Source organism: Bos mutus, chromosome 5 (genome assembly GCF_027580195.1).
Source record: "Bos mutus isolate GX-2022 chromosome 5, NWIPB_WYAK_1.1, whole genome shotgun sequence".
Taxonomy (NCBI): Eukaryota; Metazoa; Chordata; class Mammalia; order Artiodactyla; family Bovidae; genus Bos; species Bos mutus.
In genome coordinates this window covers 2,043,388-2,063,777 of record NC_091621.1, presented here as the reverse complement: position 1 = coordinate 2,063,777, position 20,390 = coordinate 2,043,388, and the positions used below count along the sequence as shown (strand labels likewise).

The following is a 20,390-nucleotide window of genomic DNA, read 5'->3' as shown; positions in this document are numbered from 1 at the left end:
CCGAGTCTGACAAGCTGGGTCTGCATGAACTGGCTCTGTGACCAGGGGAGGCTCCTGCACGTGATCTACAAGAAGGAGATGATGGAGACGGGGGCTGAGAACAGTGCTGAGAGCAGACGCTGGCCAAGATCCTCCAAAATCACTGCAGATGGTGACTGCAGCCATAAAATTAAAAGATGCTCACTCCTTGGAAGAAAAGCTATGACCAACCCAGACACCATATTAAAAAGAAGAGACATTACTTTGCCAACAAAGGTCCATCCAGTCAAAGCTTTGGTTTTTCCAGTAGTCATGTATGGACATGAGAGTTGGACTATAAAGAAAGATGAGCACTAAAGAATTGATGCTTTTGAACTGTGGTGTTGGAGAAGACTCTTGAGAGTCCCTTGGACTGCAAGGAGATCCAACCAGTCAATCCTAAAGGAGATCAGTCCTGAATATTCATTGGAAGGACTGATGCTAAAGTTCCAATACTTTGGCCACCTGATGTGAAGAACTGACTCACTGAAAAAGACCCTGATGCTGGGAACGATTGAAGGCAGGACAAGAAGGGGATAACAGAGGATGAGATAGTTGGATGGCATCACCAACTTGATAGACATGAGTTTGAGCAAGCTCCAGGAGTTGGTGATGGACAGGGAAGCCTAGTGTGCTGCAGTCCATGGGGTCACAAAGAGCTGGACACAACTGAGCATCTGAACTGAACAGTAAGGACAAGAAGGGAAGAACTGCCTCACAGCCAAGAGGAGACCACCGATGTCACCTGGGAATGGAACTAGTGAGGAAATGGAGAAAATACACAAGTCCAGGGTCTCTTTCTGATTACTACATGTCCCTGAAGGATCTGGAAAGCAAGGCAGAGATTATTTGGGGCAGAGAAGTGGATCAAAGGGAAAAGCAGACTCTTTTCTGCTCAGACAGGCATCAGAGCAGGACTCTCTATGAAGAGAGACTGGTGAGAGAGAAACAGAAAAATTTCATGAATACTCGCTCCCAGAGATGCTTACTTACCCGTTCCTTCATGCCACTCACTCAGTGTTTACCTAAAACATGAGAGGAAGTCGTGTGTGAGATGCTCCTCTCTCTCCTGACCTGTCTCCCTCACAGTCACCCTGGAACCAGCCCTGGGGGTGCCCTGCCTCTCCAGGCATGAAGGTGTCTGCGTTCATTTCTGGACTGCTGACATCAGGAGTCCTGGAACCCTGACTGTCTCCAAGTCTCTCTGGAGCAAGCCAGGCAAGCATCCTGGGGACCACAAACCACAGGTACAGCTCCTAGGAAGGGAAGGCGAGGGCCCAGTTACCTTACTGCTCAGGACAGGCTGACCCTCACCTGTCCCCGAGGATTGCGTCTAACCAGCCACCGGGTCAGAGGCAAGCAAGGAAAAGGCATGCTTTGAGAAGTCGGAAAGGTGAACACAACTGAGTTCACTGAGCTTGCAGAAGTTTGAATCTAGTATCTTTTTCAAGTATATGTGAAGGTTATACTTGGAAATGACCAACTTTTCCCAATCACCATGGAGAGCGCAGCAAGAGGAAAGAATTTTACTTAGCAAAGAGGAAGATCAATAATGTCAATTTAAGGACTTCACTGGTGGACCAGTGGATAAGAATCTGCCTGCCATTTCAGGACACACGGGTTTGATCCCTGGTCCTGGAAGATTCCACATGCTAAGGGGCAACTGAGCCTGTGAGCCACAGCTACTAGAGACCAAGTGCTGCAAGTATGGAGCCTGCAGGCTACAACTCCTGAAGCCCATGCACCTGGAGCCTGTGCTCTGCAACGAGAAGCCTCCACAATGAGGAGCCCCCACCACAACTAGACAGTGGGCCCCACTTGCCACAACCAGAGAAAGCCCACGCACAGCAATGAAGGCCAGTGCAGCCAAAAAAAAAACAAAACAAAACAAACCCTACTTTTTTTTTTAAAAGTTATGTCAATTTAAGAGGTAAACAAAACCTTGGAGAGATCTCAGTGAACACGGCTGCGGGGTTAAATCTTTTTCTTTTTTAATGCCTTTTTTTTTTTTTTTTCCTATTGTGGTAAAAGTCACATAACATACTTTTTCAACCATATTTTACTGTACAGTTCAGCGGCACTAAGGACATTCACATTGTTTGTTTGCAACTCTCACCATCATTGGATTTTTCTCCTTCCTAAACGGAAACTGTCCGCATTAAACACTAACTCCCCGTCCCTCTCCCCATCCCATCCCTGGGGACCCTGGCACATACCAGTGTACTTTCTGACTCTGTGAATTTGATTGTTCTAGGTATGCTCGGGTTAAACCTTATCACCTACTAGCTCTGGAAACTTGAGCTGATTATTGAACTTTCCTGCGCCTCATTTTCCTCATCTGCAAAATGGGACTATCAGTATCTACCTTATGTAGGGCACTTCTGAAGGACACACAAGTTAATACAAGTCAAAGATTAAATGCTCCATAAAGAGCAGCTAATATTATCCTCGTCTCTGGCACTTCAATGCCTATTAAGCATCTACTTTATTCCAGGTATTGTGCCAAAGACTAAGGATTCAGAGATGACTACAGAAAGGCGAGGCCTTGCCATCTGAAGGTGTAGAAATCAGAGGAAGTACTAATGACAATTTATCCAGAGTTCATTACGCGCCAAGCACTTTTCTAAGTAATGCACACTATTAGGTCTATACAACCTAGGAGGTAAGTTATGTAAGTGAGGTGCGATTCAACACAAGGGATTAAGAGAGGCACGAATGATAGATTGGCTGAGGATAATAATATCGTCCTCAGGAACCTGGCGTGAAGACTAAGACTTAAATGTCGAAGGCGACAAAGCTGCTTTGTGAGACAACAGCAGGCCCTCCATCAGCGCTGTCATCACCAGCCTGATTCCACCTTCTTAAACCCAAGCCCTGGAGGCCAGGGCCTGAAGAGAGGAGAAAGATCACCCACCCAGGGGTTTCAGCTGATCCAGGTTAAACTTCCCAAATGGGCCAGAAGGTAAGGATCACCTGGGGTCGTTGCTAAAAATGCAGATACGGGGGCACCTCCCCTGCAGACTCTGGTTTAGCAGACCTAGCACAGGGCCCTGACGCTGTGTTTCTCCTAAGCACTGCCCCAGGGTGGGATGAGTTGACTGCATGTTTGACAGATGCCTAGGTGATTCTTTAAATTTCTTTCTTTTTGGCTACGCCGGGTCTTGGCTGCTGCATGGGCTTTCTCTATAAATAGTTGCAGTGAGCCAGGGCAACTCTCCAGTTGTGGTGCTTGGGCTTCTCATCGCGGTGGCTTTTCTCGTGCAGCACGGGCTCAGTAGTTGTGGCACACGGGCTTAGTTTCCCCACGGCATGTGGGATCTTACCGGACCAGGGTTTGAACCTGTGTCCCCTGCACTGGCAGGCAGATTCTTAGCCACAGCACCACCAGGAAAGTCCTGTCCAGGTGATTCTTATCTGGCAATTCTGGAACCAGAGAGCCAGGTGACCTCCTTCTAGGCTGGAGGAGGAAACACTCTCAGGTTCCTTCGAGGCAAGCAGCCAAAGCATCACTTGAGAGCCCCTGTCCAGACCATCTTATCAAAAACACCTTCTTCACCAAAGCTCCCCTGCTTTCTGTCTGTGGTGCGGATCACCACTCAGCAGACTATGAATTTATGAATCATCTCTCTTTCTGCCCTAGAGAGTGAGCTGCACGAGAAAAGGGGGCATGCTTGTGTAATTCACAGCTCTGTACCTAACATCCTAAAATAGTGTCTGATGGTGTTAGTTGAAGGAATGAACCACCTTGGAGGAGTCACCTAAGGGTTCTGAAGTTCGATCACCTCATCTCAGAAATGGAAGATCCCCACTCCCTGATGGGGTAATGGGAGGGTTATTTAAATGTATATGGGAGAGCTCTGGTTCAACACCACCCTGATCCCTACCCCAAATAGCTACTATTGGTTCAATGCAGCAACTTCCTTCTGAGGCATCAGTGTAAGCTTCAATCCCAGCACTGGCTCTGTATCAACAGGAGAATTCATGATGGACAGGAGACGGGGCATGGGGTGCCCTCTGCTGGGGCAAAAATGACAAATACCCACTGTCTGAACATCCCACTCTAAAAAGAAAAGGAATCTGGCATTGTCAGGGTTCTTCCAAATAGTGTAATCTTAACACTCAACTCTCTATTCCTTAAACAATTTGCTTCAGACACATAGTCAGCACATAGAACCTGGCTGAACACAAAGTGATTCTAAAAATCTATGCTAGGCACAACAGATTCCTTTTCATCTGCAGTAGCAGTGTTAGTCGCTCAGCCGTGTCCGACTCTTTGCAACCCCACAAACTGTAGCCCGTCAGGCTTGTATCCATGAGATTTTCTAGGCAAGAATACTGGAGTAGATTTGCCGTTCCCTTCTCCAGAGGATCTTCCTGACCAAGGAATCAAACCCAGGTCTCCTGCATTGCAGATTCTTTGCCATCTGAGCTACAGGGAAGATCAGGATAGAAAACCCCTATTCAATAGGAAGCAGTACTTCCCACTTTGGAGGAAACCATTTGAGTTCAGAGAGGTTAAGTCACTCTATTAATGACACACAGCATTTAAGGGGAGGTTTGGAATTCAGAGTGTGCTGATTTAGCCACAGCCCCCTGAGAAAAATCTTCAGAGAGAAAAGTGATTTCACTTTGCATCAGAGGATGGTCCTTTCCTTTTTGTGACTCTTTAAATGTGTGTGAAATAATTTTCTCCAAACATGGCTGCTGGGTCCACAGTGAGATGCTGGTGTGTTTATGACCATGGCTGAGCCTGGCAGGCTACAGTCCATTGGGTCGAAAAGAATCAGACACAACTGAAGCAACTGAGCACACACATATACTATGTCTCAAGAGTCTCCCTGTCCCCTCCCACCTAACCTGCTGCTTTCTAACTGCAAAATGCCTGGAAATATAGATGGATAGGACATAAATAAATGGACATTCACTCTTGCCTTCACTAAAAATGAAGACATGGATATCAAGCAGTGAGATCAGGTCTTTTCATTTTATTAAGGAAAGCCAGAAATCATGATTTTTTATGAGCCATCTTCAAATTTTTTAACTGCTAATAACAAATTCCAAAATGATATAAAAGCAGTCAGCAGGCCAAATGCAACACACCTGAGCGGTGGTTCCAATTATACCACCGACCGAGGCTGTGAGTTTAGTTCATTAGATCACATGCTCTAGACCTCAGGTCCCTCAATGAGCCTTATTCATATCAGGTGGGTGATCTTCTGCGTCTTTCCCAGAATGACCTTAGGGCTTCCCAGGTGGTTCAGTGGTGAAGAATCCGCCTGCCAATGCAGGAGACACAGGTTTATCCCTGGGTCAGGAAGATCCCCTGGAGAAGGAAATGGCAACCCACTCTTGTATTCTTTCCTGGGAAATCGCACAGACAGGGGAGCCTGGAGGGCTACAGTCCATGAGGCTGCAAAGAGTTGGACAAGACTAAGCACCTGAGCATGCACACACAATGACTTTCCAACATTCTAGGAAAATTCGAGAAGGGGAAAAAATACTCACTGCCATTCCATAGTATGTACTCAACTTTACCCTGTTAACACCTGTATGAGCTACATAGTACATTCCCCTTCTCATGGAGGAGAAACTGACCAGCAGTGATATTAAGCAACTTGTCATCACTGATTTAAGTGTCACCTGTCATTTATGGACACCTCCCCTCCACCATCAGCCCTTGCTCTAAAGTCCTTGGGCAGTTTTCAAAGGCTTGATCTGTTTGGGTTGTAAGCCTGACTAGATTCCTACTGTCCTTTTGTGCTCTTAATTGTATGAGCCTATGGCAGAGACAAAATGCAAATTGCACTGAAGGTCTGATTGAATTTTCTGCTTATTATTGGCTTATAATAATCTTGCCAGCCACAGAACATGGTCTGCCTTCTAGTCTAAGATGGCCCTGTTCCCTCGTCACAGGGTTTGTCTTGTCCTTGTCTAGAACTTGGGCATGTTGACTTTAAAATGTCATCTACCAGTTATTTCTGTATCTACAAGTTACCGGGAGAGCAGTGTGCAGGGCCTTTACAGGCACGGCCTGGGTTCCAATGCTGCCTCCATTACCCGCTGGCTAGGTGAACTTGGCCAAAGAACGAAACATCCCAAAGCCTGTTTCCTCGTCTATAAAATGGGAAAGTGTTTGGAGAAATAAATGAGATTATGTATGTAAAATACCCAACACAGCACATGGCAGACAGTAAGCCCGAAGTCCAAAGTTAACCTGAGCCAGCTGGGAGTCAGTAAGTGACATTAGCAAAGACCAGGGGCTTGTTCTTCTCCCTTTGGCTCTGTGCATAGAATGACACAGGGACAACCAGGGAGGGTGGGGACCATGGCAAACTGAAGCATCGTGCACTGTGCAAAGGAGCAGCACTAAGCTCCAGTCAATGGATGCGTGCAATGTGGGTCCAATTTGCTAAGATCTTTCCACTTTATTACTTAAGCCAGAAATCATGATTTTTAAGTGCCATCTCCAAATTTAACTATTAGTAACAATTCCAAAATGGTAAAAGCTCTCAGCAAGCCAAACCCAATACACCTGCAGACCAGAGGCAGCCAATTTGTTTTAACAAGCGATAAACAGAAACAGTGTTCCTGCATGGAGAATTCCATGGATAGAGGAGCTTGGTGGGCTACAGTCCATGGGGGTCACACAGAGTTGGACACGACTGAGCAACTAACACACAAACAGAAACTATTGCTATTGCTTCCATTATAGTTACAGTTTAAATAGTACATAGCCTTTTCATGTTTTCTATTCCCTATAACACAATAAAAGTCTTCTTTTCCAGGCACCAGGGCTTTATAAAGATGCATTTTTGTTGACTAAAGCAGATAGGACCATTTATCCAACGTGGTTTGGTGTCCTTGATATGAAATAATACCATTTTAATATTAATTGGAGCTATGTTATTGCCAGAATTCGGGTAGGAATACTGGTCGTGTTGCAAATGGATAAAAACACTTTCAGAATTAGGGTTTTATGAGCAAATTTCAGAACTCGAAGTCAGAGCTGTGATCAGACTCTCACAGGGAGAATATGTGTCCAAATGATGAGGTATAGCATGAAGGAAAAATGGAAATGCGGTTGCACAGAAATGTTAAACATCTATCCCCAAAGAAAAGTCCCATGCTTGAAAAGCATTTGAATTTCAAAATTAAACAGTGACATAGATTTGTAAATTGCAAAAGTTAATAAAACCCCTCTCATCTGAAAAGAATGCAAGATCTACACCATCTTTTCAAATTCAGGTACTTATTTAACAAAGCCTGCATAGGTTTTTTATTAAAAACACACACACACACACACAGGAAAATAGATCAATGAAAAACTGGATGAACTGTCAAAGTGAACACATCTGTATTATCATATAATCAGAGGTTAAAAAGTAAATTCAATTATTGCCAGCACACAAAGTCTTTTAGTCCTGCCCCAGTCTCATCTCTATCCCTAAGTTGACTGTTTGCCCGTATAATTGAAATCATACAGCATTTATTCTTTTGTGTCTGGCTTCTTTTGCTTAACACCATGAATAGATTTTAATTGTTCTGCTATATTTCACAATATGCCACTATTGATGTGTTTATTTTTACTGTGGACAAGCATTTACACACACCCATGTAAACCTCTTCTTACTCATCTTTTGTGCCGATATAGACACATTTCTCTTTGGTAGATGGCTGATTTAGGTAGGTGATAGGTTTAGGTGATAATACAAAGAGCAGCCCAAATAGTTACACAGTGGCTTTTATTTACTTAAAATTGATGTACTCAACCATCAATAGGTTGATGAAATCCCCCTCCTTTTGTTAAATTGGTATCTGAAACTAGAAAATAAACCATTTTCAGACAAGAATCCTCAAAGAGCAGAAGTTCTGAGCCTTTCATTTCAGAAAACCTTAACCTATCACTGGTTACTGATGAAGCACCTATTACAGACAAAGTATTAGTGTCAAAATCGAACAGGCAAACACGTCTAAATACAATGCCCTTTTTCATGAGTGCTAAGTCCTTCTAGACATTCATGTATCCAAATGATTGAAGTCAAAACTCCTGGAGCAGGATAAGATGTCTTTATGAGAAAGTAGATGGTACAACCCCCCTTTGCTTTGTCTCTAAAGATGATGATGATGGAGGGGATGCAGGAGTAGAGGACTGCACGGGAGGGGTATGGAGGACCACATAATGGTTCCCCAGTTATGTGCACATCCTAATCCCCACAACCTGTGACTATGCTATTGTACATGGCAACAATGACTTGGTGGATGTGATTAGATTAAGGATTCTAAGATGGGACAATTATCCTGGATTATCCAGATGGGCTCAACATAATCACAAGGGTCCTTCTAAGAGGGAGGCAGGGGGGGTCACAATTGGAGAAAGAGATGTGACCACAGAAGCAGAGGTCGCAGTCAGAAAGAATAATCTGAAGATGCTACCCCTCTGGCCTTGGAGACGGAGGAAGACGCCACAAGCCAAGGGAAATGGCAGCCTCCAGAAGACGAATGAGGCCAGGAAACGGTTTCTCTCCAGGGGCCTCCAGAAAGAGCCAGTCCTGGCAACATCCTGGCTTCAGCCCAACGAAACTCATTTTGGATTTCTGACCTCTGAAACTGTAAGACAGCAAATCTGTGTTTGAAGCCACTACATTTGTGGTAACACACTACAGAAGCCACAAAAAATTAATACAGGGGGCTGCTGGGGCTCGTGGAAACCAGGTTTCCTGACGCCTCACCCAAGGCTCTTGCTATGAGCTCTTCCAGGAGATGCAGCCAACTGACTCTTCAGGGTCATTTTCTCCACCCCAGCAGGACCACTGATAGTATTTTAAGGTTAAAAGCTGGGTATAAGGAAAGTAGAGGTCGCCTTAGCAACCATCTCACAACCAGATAAAACCGTGGACCTCGATAGACTTGGGCTGCACTTTCAGATTCCAAGACCCTGAAGAGATGCTTTTTGGTCTAAGGTAAGAACCGCTGACACACACAGCCCCACTGTGCCCTGTGCCCAGGGCACCACTTGCAGCCTCTTGTACATTCTCATCCTTTGCAGACTTTTGCTTAAGCTCAGCACTAATGCTATTAAGCCCTGGCTACAAAAGCCCTTCATTTCTGATCTTTTTTTTAAGATCAATAAAACTTTTATATTACACTTCCTATTTCATTTTGCATTCAGCATCCTATGTTCTTATACCTCATAATATCCTTATTAAGTGATACATTGGGGCCATCGGCAGGAAGGCAAAATGGTTTGGCTGCCATCAAAGCTGCCACACAGCCCAGCCTCGGGGGCTAATGAAACCTTCAGCAAAGTATCCACTAGCACCTTGTCTGAAATTCACAAACCTCCTGCATCAGGTCCAGGCTGAAGGATGGGGCAAAGGAATGTGGGGCTGGGCAAGTGGTTATGTTTGGACAAGCCCCCACCTCCCCTACCCCACTGTTCACGTGCTCCATGGTCCCCCATAACGAACAAACAAGGAAAATGCTTTAACTTACAACTCCTTGGTTCTCACTGCAACTCTTCAAAACGGCCAAATGCCAGGACCTCATTTTCTCCTGTTGAAATTTACAGTAACGACTTGCAAACCATTCATTTCAAGAGGAGCTTGTGTTGATAAAGAGTGCATGAACAATGAGGGGAGGCTTCAGGAATGACAAACGTGGGTGCCGGCTGAAATCAGCCAGGAATTAATATCCTGTGCCCATTCATGGTACTGCTTTTAAACGTTCTAGGTGCTACACCGCTGAAAGCATCTGCTTTTAAATAACCCCCGCAACCCTCACTGGCCCGCCTCCCGTGACCACAGGCAGTGCCTGTGCGGAGCTAGTAATAAATGCTCGGAGGGCACCATGTGTGAACCATTTTCTGAGTGGCTGAAAAGCACCCTTCTCCACCTGCTGATAACTCAATAGCAGCTGAACGCCATCTCCTTGATGGTCAGAGAAGAAAGAACCACTCCCATGCCCACGAGAAAAGGCGATTCTGGCAGAAAATAATAGGCAGGATCTAAATTCAAAGAGAGATCCGTTTAAGCAGAACCAGTCAAGTCCCAGAATTAACATCCCTACCAGAAGGCAGGTGAGGTGTCCAGTGCCATATCCTGAGGTCTCAAAATCAGAGATGCTCAGAGCACCAGGAGAAGCCCTTGTCTACACAGGCTCCTATGTGCGTGCATACATGCTAAGTTGATTCAGTCACGTCCGACTCTTTATGACCCTATGGACTGTAGCCTCCCAAGCTCATCTGTCCAGGGAATTTCTGCAGGCAAGAAAACTGGAGTGGGTTGCCATTTCCTTCTTGAGGGGATCTTCCCGACCCAGGGATCAAACCTATGCCTCATTATGTTTCCCGCACTGGAGGCAAGTTCTTCACAACTAGCGCCAACTGGGAAGCTACATGGGCTCCTGCTGCCCTTAATAGCAGAATCGTTTCTAGGCAACATTTACAAAGAATCGAGCAGAGTGATGCCCAGGCTTTGGGGATGTGATAATCAGTAAACAGTCTGTTGTCTCAAGAATTTCATACACAAGTGCCTAGAAAGACACCAAGCAAGCAAAATATCCCTTGGTGAGTTTTGTCACAGAAGTTTTAAGACAGGATCAGACATTAGGAGAAAGTGACGCTGAATACGGGCACTAAAGGAGCAGGCTGGGAGGAAGGGTTGTGGAAAAGAGAACTGTATCCTGGGCAGAAAGAACAAAGAGTGAAAATGAAGACGGGTTTTCTCAGGATGTTTGATGAGGCGTCCTCACCTGAGTGAAGACAGAAATTATAGACTGAGAGAGAAAGCCTGTGAAAGACCCCAGCACCATGACAAGGAGTCTGCCGTTAATCAGGAGGCAACGAAGAGAGCTGGCAACACTCAAAGCCTGAAGAGCGCACGTTCCTTTGCTCATTCATGCATTCAGCAGTTATCCCGGCACACAGTAGGTGCTGGAGATGGAAGAATGAACAGGGTAAACCACTTGCCTCCTGATGCTTACAGTCAGTAGCTGCTGTTCAGTTGCCCAGTCGTGTCTGACTCTTTGCAACCTCATGGACTGCAGCATGCCAGACCTCCCAGTCCCACACCATCTCCCGGAGTCTGGCCAAGTTCATGTTCATTGCATCGGTGATGCCATCAACTATCTCCTTCTCTGACGCCCTCTTCTCTTTCTGCCTTCAATCTTTCCCAGCATCAGGGACTTTTCCAATGAGTAGTCTGTTCACATCAGATGACCAAAATAAATCAAAAATGTCATCAGATGACAAAATAGTCAATAGAGAAATACAGTCAGTAGAGAAGACAGCAATTCCAAACACAAGAAAAACGAAGTGTCCTGAGTATGAGGGAGGGAAAAGGACAAGGAGTTAGGGGTGGGGGCTGGAGCAGAGGAAGCCAGAGTTAAGGTTGAGCACCCTAGTTAAGGGTGAGGAGCTCTCATGTTTACGCTGAGACAGGAGATTCTAAGTTGGCCAAGCAAAGACGGGAGGGGAAGGAACAGCATATCCAAAACCCAGAGGACACAGAGCATGGAGGGAAGTCTAGCTTGGCTGGACAGGAATGCGAGGAGGGTGTGAGGACATGGGGCTGCAGGGCAGATGAGGAGCAGAGAGGTGCTGTGACTGAGGGTGGAGGAGATGGGTAGGAGAGCCAGCTGCTGCATCAGACCTGACCCCAAAGGATGAACGTGGACAGCAGAGCCAGTGCATCAGAGGTGGTGAAAGCGGGGGAAACAAAAGACACAGCTGCATGAGGCCAAGATCAGATGTGACAGGATACGGCAACCAAGGGAATGACAAAGGAAGAGAACAAAGGCTCCAAAGCTTAGAGCCTGCAGCATGGGTAGCTGGGGATGTTAACCGAGATGGTAGAGGAACACAAGGTGTGGGAGGACATGGAGTCAGTAGTGTTTAGGAATTTGGGGATTGAAGCATCAGCAGAAACATCCCTGATGGGCATTCTTAACCAATGGTCACCTGGCTTTTGACAAATAGCTCCAGGAAGGAAGATTTCAATGCTTTCCCAAATGGTGAATTCTAACACCTGGCAAAGGAGTTAGAAGAGGTATTCTTTCTTACATTAAGAAAATGCCTGCTTCCCCATAACTTTTATGCACTGATCCTGGATCCACATGTGTGCGTGTGCTAAGTTGCTTTGGTTGTGTCCGACTCTTTGCCACCCTATGCACAGTCATTTGCCGGGCTCCTCTGTCCACGGGATTCTCCAGGCAAGAATATTGGAGTGGGTTGCCTTGCCCTCCTCCAGGGGATCATCCCAACTCAGGAATCAAACCATGTCTCTAGATCTCTTCCACTGGCAGGCAGGTTCTTTACCACTAGCGCCACCACACTCCAGAGCAAATCACAGTAAGACTTTTTCCTCCTCCTGTCCTATTTCCCATTAACTGGAGAAGATTCTGGTCATTTCCAACTCATTCACTCACATCTGATGCTTAGAATCATAGACATGTAAAATGTTGTGCCCCAACAGGGGAGCTTCACTTTTATAACATCATTTCAAGCAGAAGGAGAAGAGAAGCATGATTATGCCCCAAATTACCAGCTACTCTGAGTTGACTTTATAGTCTGAGACCCTGACTCCCTCCCTTGCTCTCTCAATATATCATGATGTTGTGTGTAATCTGACTCCAAAATCATATTCTATCTAAAAGCATCCACATCTCAGGAAGAGTTCTAGGCTCTGCTCTCAGGAGATCATCCATCGAAATTAGACAGGGTTGAGAAATAAATAAACCCACATAAACTCCGAATTCAGGCAGCAACTCTGTCCCTTATTTATGGTTCCACTTGCCTCGAGACAGAAAACTCAAGGGTGTCAATAAATGGATTTCAAAGTTGTTATGTTTAACTACAGAGAAAAGAATGTCTCTGCAGGCCCTTTTGGAAGTGTACTGATGCCTGCGGCAACTGGCAGGAACTCCAAGGAGGAAATTTTTGTTTCTGAATAAACATTCAGGCTTTTCTAGAGTCTCAGGATCTCTGGGTTAGGACCAGGCAGGCAGTTCCCCCTGTGCAACTGCCTTGATGATCACCCTTCTGTCTGCACACCTCTCATCTCTCCCTCCCAGGGCTCCTTCCCTCTCATCCCAGCACTGGACAGAATGACCCTTATTATGATGATCTTGATATCTGGCTCCCTGCCACATCCCTCCATAGATTCAGGGACTGTCAGAGTAAGCCCAATCTCTATTTCAGATGGTGGCCATTTGATTGTTTGCTGAAGCTGGTCATATACACCTGGAGCCTCTCTTTCTCCAGGGTAAATAGCCCCATTCTTTCCACTATTTCGTACAAAATAAAGTTTGAAATGGCACTGTCATTCACCTAGATTCTTCTAAATGTGCTGACTTATCTAGATTGCTCTCAAAGTGTAGCATCCAGAAATAAATGCAGTGGCCCGGCTATGGACTAACTGATACCTGGTAAAACAAATGTGTCACCTTCATCCTCCTAGCTAGAAAGTTGAAGTGTCAGTCGTTCAATCATGTCTGACTCTTTGCGACCCCATGGACTATAACCCGCCAGGCTCCTCTGTCCATTGAATTCTCTAGGCAAGAGTACTGGAGTGGATTGCCATTCCCTTCTCCAGGGGATATTCCCGACTCAGGGATCAAACCTAGGTCTTGCTTCTGTTAATGTATCTGGATCAGTCATTTCAGTTGCTCAGTCATGTCCGACTCTTTGTGACCCCATGGACTGCAGCATGCCAGGCCTCCCTGTCCATCACCAACTCCCAGAACTTACTCAAACTCATGTCCATTGAGTCAGTGATGCCATCCAACCATCTCATCCTCTGTTTTCCCCTTCCCAGCATCAGGGTCTTTTCAAATGAGTCAGCTCTTCGCATCAGGTGGCCAAAGTATTGGAGTTTCAGCTTCAGCATCAGTCCTTCCAATGAATGTTCAGGCCTGATTTCCTTCAGGATGGATTAGTTGGATCTCCTTGCAGTGCAAGGGACTCTCAAGAGTCTTCTCCAACGCCACAGTTCAAAAGCATCAATTCTTTGGTGCTCCGCTTTCTTTATGGTCCAAATCTCACATCCATACATGATGACTGGAAAAATCATAGCCTTGACTAGATGGACCTTTGTTGGCAAAGTAATGTCTCTGCTTTTTAATATGCTGTCTAGGTTGGTCATAACTTTCCTTCCAAGGAGTAAGCGTCTTTTAATTTCATGGCTGCAGTCACCATCTGCAGTGATTTTGGGCCCCCCCCCCCAAATAAAGTCTGCCACTGTTTCCATTGATTCCCCATCTATTTGCCATCAAGTGATGGGACCAGATGTCATGATCTTAGTTTTCTGAATGTTGAGTTTTAAGCCAGCTTTTTCACTCTCTTCTTTCACTTTCATCAAGAGGCTCTTTAGTCCTTCTTCACTTTCTGCCATAAGGGTGGTGTCATCTGCTTATCTGAGGTTATTGATATTTCTCCAGGCAATCTTGATTCCAGCTTGTGCTTCATCCAGCCCAGTGTTTCTCATGATGTACTCTGCATATAAGTTAAATAAGCACGGTGACAATATACAGCCTTGATGTACTCCTTTTTCTATTTGAAACCAGTCTGTTGTTCCATGTCCAGTTCTAAATGTTGCTTCCTGACCTGTATACAGGTTTCTCAAGAGGCAGGTCAGGTGGTCTGGTATTCCCATCTCTTTCAGAATTTTCCACAGTTTGTTATGACCCACACAGTCAAAGGCTTTGGCATAGTCAAGAAAGAAGAAGTAGATGTTTTTCTGGAACTCTCTTGCTTTTTTGATGATCCAGCAGATGTTGGCAATTTGATCTCTGGTTCCTCTGCCTTTTCTAAAACCAGCTTGAACATCTGGAAGTTCATGGTTCATGTATTGTTGAAGCCTGGCTTGGAGAATTTTGAGCATTACTTTACTAGCGTGTGAGATGAGTGCAACTGTGTGATAGTTTGAGCATTCTTTGGCATTGCTTTTCTTTGGGATTGGAATGAAAACTGCCCTTTTCCAGTCCTGTGGCCACTGCTGAGTTTTCCAAATTTGCTGGCATTTTGAATGCAACTTTCACAGCATCATCTTTTAGGATTTGAAATAGTTCAACTGGAAGTCCATCATTTCCACTAGCTTTGTTTGTAGTGATGCTTTCTAAGGCCCACTTGACTTCACATTTCAGGAGGTCTGGCTCTAGGTGAGTGATCACACCATCATGATTATCTGGGTCATGAAGATCTTTTCTGTATCTGGATCATCCAACCCCTATTTAATGCAATCTATCTGCCAGTCTAATAAAAGTCCATGGGCACAGTCACTCCATCAGCCAGAGCTGGACTAGAGAGCATGATGCTGGAAAGAGACCTTCAAGTTGATATCAACCCATCACTAAGCACAGCCAGATCTGAGTTCTCCACAACCCAGACCAACTTCTAGTCTCCCCTCTTTGGGGAATTGCACCATGTACCCTTAGGGACCACCCTTCCCCAGTGTCACTTCACATGCTTCAGGGAACTCTGGTCTAGAAATAGCCACAGAGCTCAGAGATGCCCTCATTCGCCTCCCCCAACCACAGTAATTGCTCTCCAGACCAAGAGGGACCAGCGGTAATCTAACCAGAGGTGATGCTGGAGAATTATGGGGGAGGAATCCCCCTCTTTCTACAAGGGACTGGTGAGAATAAATTGTTGGCCAAAGTTTTCACCGGAGAGGAAAAGCTATCCTGAAAAGAACTACAGCAGAGAAAAGTAGAGCAAAACAAAGTAGGGAGACAGAGCTACAAAAATATCATTGGAGCCCCTGGATCCAACCCTACCTGAAGCCGAATTTTTCCTTTGAACTTATTAGTTTCAGTAGTCACCAAATTCCCTCTTTGCCAAAATCATCTGGAGTTGGGTTTCTACCAATGAGCAGAAATCAAAATTGTACAGCTTCCCTCACACATCCAGAAAGGTCATGTGACACCTTGCAGGTTCCTGTTTTCCACCCAAAGTCTCCCCTCACTGAAGCCCAGTCCACAACATGGAATTGCAGTTAAAACCTCCTGCTCTCAAGTCCAATCAGCCCAGGCCCCATCTTGACTGGCTTTGGGTCCCTGGGCATATCACCACAGCTGATCTTCCTAGACCTCCTCATTGGAACCCACCACACAGGATTATTGTGAAGGAGGAGTTAATATGCGTTAAATCCTCACAACAACGCCAGGCATGTAGAAATGCTCAGAATATTACAGTGTATGTTGTTGTCATTATCATTATTGCTGCTATACCAGTGCTATACTCTTATACCAGTCTAGTCATCCTGTCAAAGTCAACGTTTCAATGTGTTAAACCTGTACCGGCACTAATGCTCTTGGCTTTCTTTCACAGGGTTTCTGCCATCATCCCTGGAGAATGCTTCCTTCTTCTTTTTTCTACTGCCAATACCAACTCACCATCCTCCCTCTGATCTCTTTACCAAAACTTAACCATCCACGGCCATGGCATAATCCATCACCCACAGCCAGGGCATAATCCACTCTATCTAGATGCTTAGGTGAAAGCTCTATCTGCCACTCCAAGGAGGTCTGGGGACAGGAAAGGGACAGGGGTGTGGTATTAGGCCCTTCCCTGACCTGAAGGGAAGAGTTTAAGCTCATTGATATTCAGCCAAGCAGATTCAGGGCAAATCTCAGAAAGTGAAGTGGAACTCCTAATTAAAAGGTAGCCTTGAGCTGTCAATACAATTATGCATAAAGGAAATGTTTAAAAACACTGTAGTGACTTTCTGGAGACAGATTTTCACTGGAGGTGTGTGTGTGTGTGTGTGTGTGTGTGTGTGTGTGTGTGTGTGTATATATATATATACACATTTTTTTTAAAGTCAAGTTTGGGGGTAAATATAAAGAAAGTAGGCTCTTCAATACTTCCATTCCTTCCCTTCCTGAAGCTTAGAAAAGCATCTCTGATACGCAGAGCGTCGCACTACATTAGAAACTCCTGGCTAGAAGGATGGTGCGTGCATCTCTTCTATGGATTTCAGGAAAGTGGCAGGGAGGAGTGTTTGTTGTTTGCTCAGGAAGGGCATCTCCTTTGCTGAACCTCTGTACTCAGCCCATCAGCATCACCACTCATCTTCTACAATCAGCCCACCTGATGGCTCTGACCACCCTATCTCCCAGCCCTGTGAGCTTGCCTCATCTTAAGGAGTTACCAGGTACAGCAATGTATAGCAATCACGTGTTAACCTATCTCCTCCATGACACTCTGAAGGTTCAAATCTGTTTTCACCAGATTCCCAGCACCTAGTTTAGCACAGATGTTAAACAGTTGCAAAATGTTGGCTGAACAGATAAGTGAATGAATAGATGGAAGAATGCATGAAACATTTGACTCCATAAACTGCATGAAGTAATCCCTGCAGGACCCAACCTTTTTCCCATTATCAACACAGCGATCAGCCTACAAGGCTGGTATCTGACATTTGTGTAACCTCCACTATACTGCTGCATCCAGAGGCACCTTATTTTTATCTTTGTATTTACCTTTTTCTCCTCCCATCACTGACTCCCTCCAGTTTCCTGTGTATGTGCATGCTAAGCAGCTTTAGTCATGTCTGACTCTTTGCAACCCTATGGACTGTAGCCCACCAGGCTCCTCTGTCCATGGGATTTTCCAGGCATGGAGGAGGTTGCCATGCCCTCCTCCAGGGGATCTTCCTAACCCAGGAAAACGAAGCCATGTCTCTTATGTCTCCTGCATTGGCAGATGGGTTCTTTACCACTAGCACCACCTGGGAAGACCCAAACCTATACAAATCTTTCCCTGTGATGGGGCACCAATATTCCACTGTTCAAAAGAATGAGAAGTTGGGATTAGAAGACTTGGGGCTTGTTCCGAGGACTCCAGGGCAGCCAGTGTTCCTTCTTCCCTCCACCCCTCTCCCTGTGGAAAAGCTTCCTTCTTACCTTCAAAGCTTCCAGCAAACAGGTAAAGCCAGGTGATGGCTGGGATGCAGAGCAGAGTCAACGAAGCAGCCAGGAATTTCCGTCTCCCTCTGCAGACCCCCAGCATCCTCTCAGAAGTGGCAGTCCCTAGTCCCAGCGCCGTGTCTCTGCCCCGAGCGTGGCGTCCTCAGCCTCCCTCATAATACTTTCTGGAAGGAAGAGCAAAGAGGAAGGGCTGAGTTCTTAGCATTGTCAATGGATGCAAATTGCAAAAGAGAAACATCCTGCAGATCCTGAGAGTGGTTCAGATCATCTACAACTTCATCCCAAGAGATGATGCTGTAGTCTTGCAGTCTACCCAAACTGCAAGAGTTCTTTTTTTTTCTTTCCCTTGTTTTTAATTAATTTATTTTTTAATTGAAGGATAATTGCTTTACAGAATTTTTTTGTTTTCTGTCAAATCTCAAAAAGAGTTCTTTACAAAATAAACAAATGCAGGATGAAATGAACTGTAACAGACACCCCCCACTTTGTTTCTCTCTCTCTCTCATGCATATATATACAGACAAGTACACAGGTGAGTTTTGAAGCCTGGACTAACACTTATTAAAAAGAGTACCTAGTAAACATCTTGTAAGTACCAAGCACTAAACAAGGGCTGCATTTTCAAAATTGACCAAAACAAGGGCTGGCTCTAAAAGCACAGTCTAACAAGAAAGACCAACATCAGGAACCCCAAGAATGTGATGACTGGGATTTTTTTTTTAATTTAAATTTATTTATTTTAATTAGAGGTTAATTACTTTACAATATTGTATTGGTTTTGCCATACATCAACATGAATCCACCACAGGTGTACACGTTCCCCATCTTGAACCCCCCTCCCACCTTCCTCCCCATACCATCCCTCTGGGTCATCCCAGTGCACCAGCCCCAAGCATCCTGTATCCTGCATCAAACCTGGACTGGCGATTTGTTTCTTATATGATATTATACATGTTTCAATGCCATTCTTTCACAAACCAGTGAAGCTGATCCATCTGTGTTTGGTCAAGAAGGCAGAACAGTCCCCATGTTCCAGCAGAGAGAGATGCAGAAGGCCCATCAGGCTGATGAACAACACACTCAAGGGAAAGGAGACTGGAGAGGCCCCAAGATCATGGTCGGGAGGCTGCACCTCAGTCACTGTGGAAAACCTAGAAACATTCCACAGAGGCTGTCTTTACAGTTTTACCCCTTTCACAGGGAAGATGTCCAGAAAAGCATGAAACAATTCAAACAGGAACAGACTGGAGAGGAGAAGACAGACAACCTACAACCAGCCTGCAGAGGGACAATTGTAGACCACGCAGAAGGCTGGTAGAGAGAGGACCAAAGAAGAGGCAGAAGGTCAATTCAGATGGACTAGAGGGCCCAGGATCTTTCACCCAAGTACTTGACCAGGAAGGGACATGACTTATTTAAAAAAAATGTAAAAACCAGCAGGTCATACAGTCTCATCTCCTCCCAAGTCCTAACACGGACATCACATACTGGCTGAAAGTGAAAAGTCCACATGGACACAGGGCGGACAGGCACAAAAGCCTGCAGATTCCTAAGGAAGGTATGGCCATGGAAGAGCTGATTTGAATGTTCCCTTAGATGTATCCCTTAAACCCTACGGGACAAAGGTCTGGTTGAAGTGTCTCCTTCCCCACCACCCTTGGTGCTTTCAGAAGGCAGGTGCCCCCTCCGACTCACCTCATATTCACTAAGACTTAGCCTACTGCCTGTCACCTGCAGGGCTTGCTGACTGTCTGTTGAACAAATAAACAAAATTGGATCCTAACCAAAGGCGACCCTCTCAAGCTTCAGGAGTCTTTGTTAGCCAAGTTGTTGGCAATGAACACCTAATGGAGTCAATCTCAGCTGTTAAGGCCAAGCTTTCTTCTGCAACCACTCTGATGGGATTTCCTGAATGGCTCTTTCTAAAAACAGATCAAAGACCACAGGGCTAGAGGGTGTGGATGAGGAAGTAAAACCTGAAAAAGCAAAATCTCTTTAAACAAGGAGAATGTTGACTTGAGAAGTCCCTCTTAGGGAAGTTTTACATTCTGAAGCACAGGAAACAAACCCTACATACAGACTGCTAGTCATTAAGAAGGAGGATGGCAGATATGCTGAGGATCTCTCAGGGAGAGGGAGTGTTGGCAGAGGCTATGCAGTTAGAAACATCTGGATGCAAATCTGGGTGCCACACCTGAAGAGCTGTGACCTTAGCAAGTCCCACTTCTCTGTGCATCGTGTGCTAAGTCACTTTAGTCATGTTCGACTCTTTCTGACCCTATGAACTATAGCCATCAGGCTCCTCTGGCCATGGGATTGATTCTCCAGGCAAGAATACTGGGGTGGGTTGCCATGCCCTCCTCCAGGGGATCTACCTGACCCAGGGATCAAATCTGTGTCTCTAACGTCTCCTGAATTAGCAGGCAGATTCTTCACCATTAGAGCCA

The 20,390-nt window shown here is 45.4% G+C and overlaps 1 protein-coding gene across 4 annotated transcripts in view; it reads right to left on the bottom strand.

The window, feature by feature from the left end:
* Positions 1–20,390, bottom strand: part of LARGE1 (LARGE xylosyl- and glucuronyltransferase 1) — a 609,925-nt gene that overhangs the window by 437,233 nt on the left and 152,302 nt on the right. For all 4 annotated transcript variants that reach the window (XM_070370200.1, XM_070370202.1, XM_005898334.2 and 1 more), the window contains exon 2: positions 17,920–18,107. In XM_070370200.1, coding sequence (XP_070226301.1) covers positions 17,920–18,025 — 106 coding nt within the window. In that variant the 5' untranslated portion in view covers positions 18,026–18,107. The remainder of the gene's footprint in view (positions 1–17,919; positions 18,108–20,390) is intronic.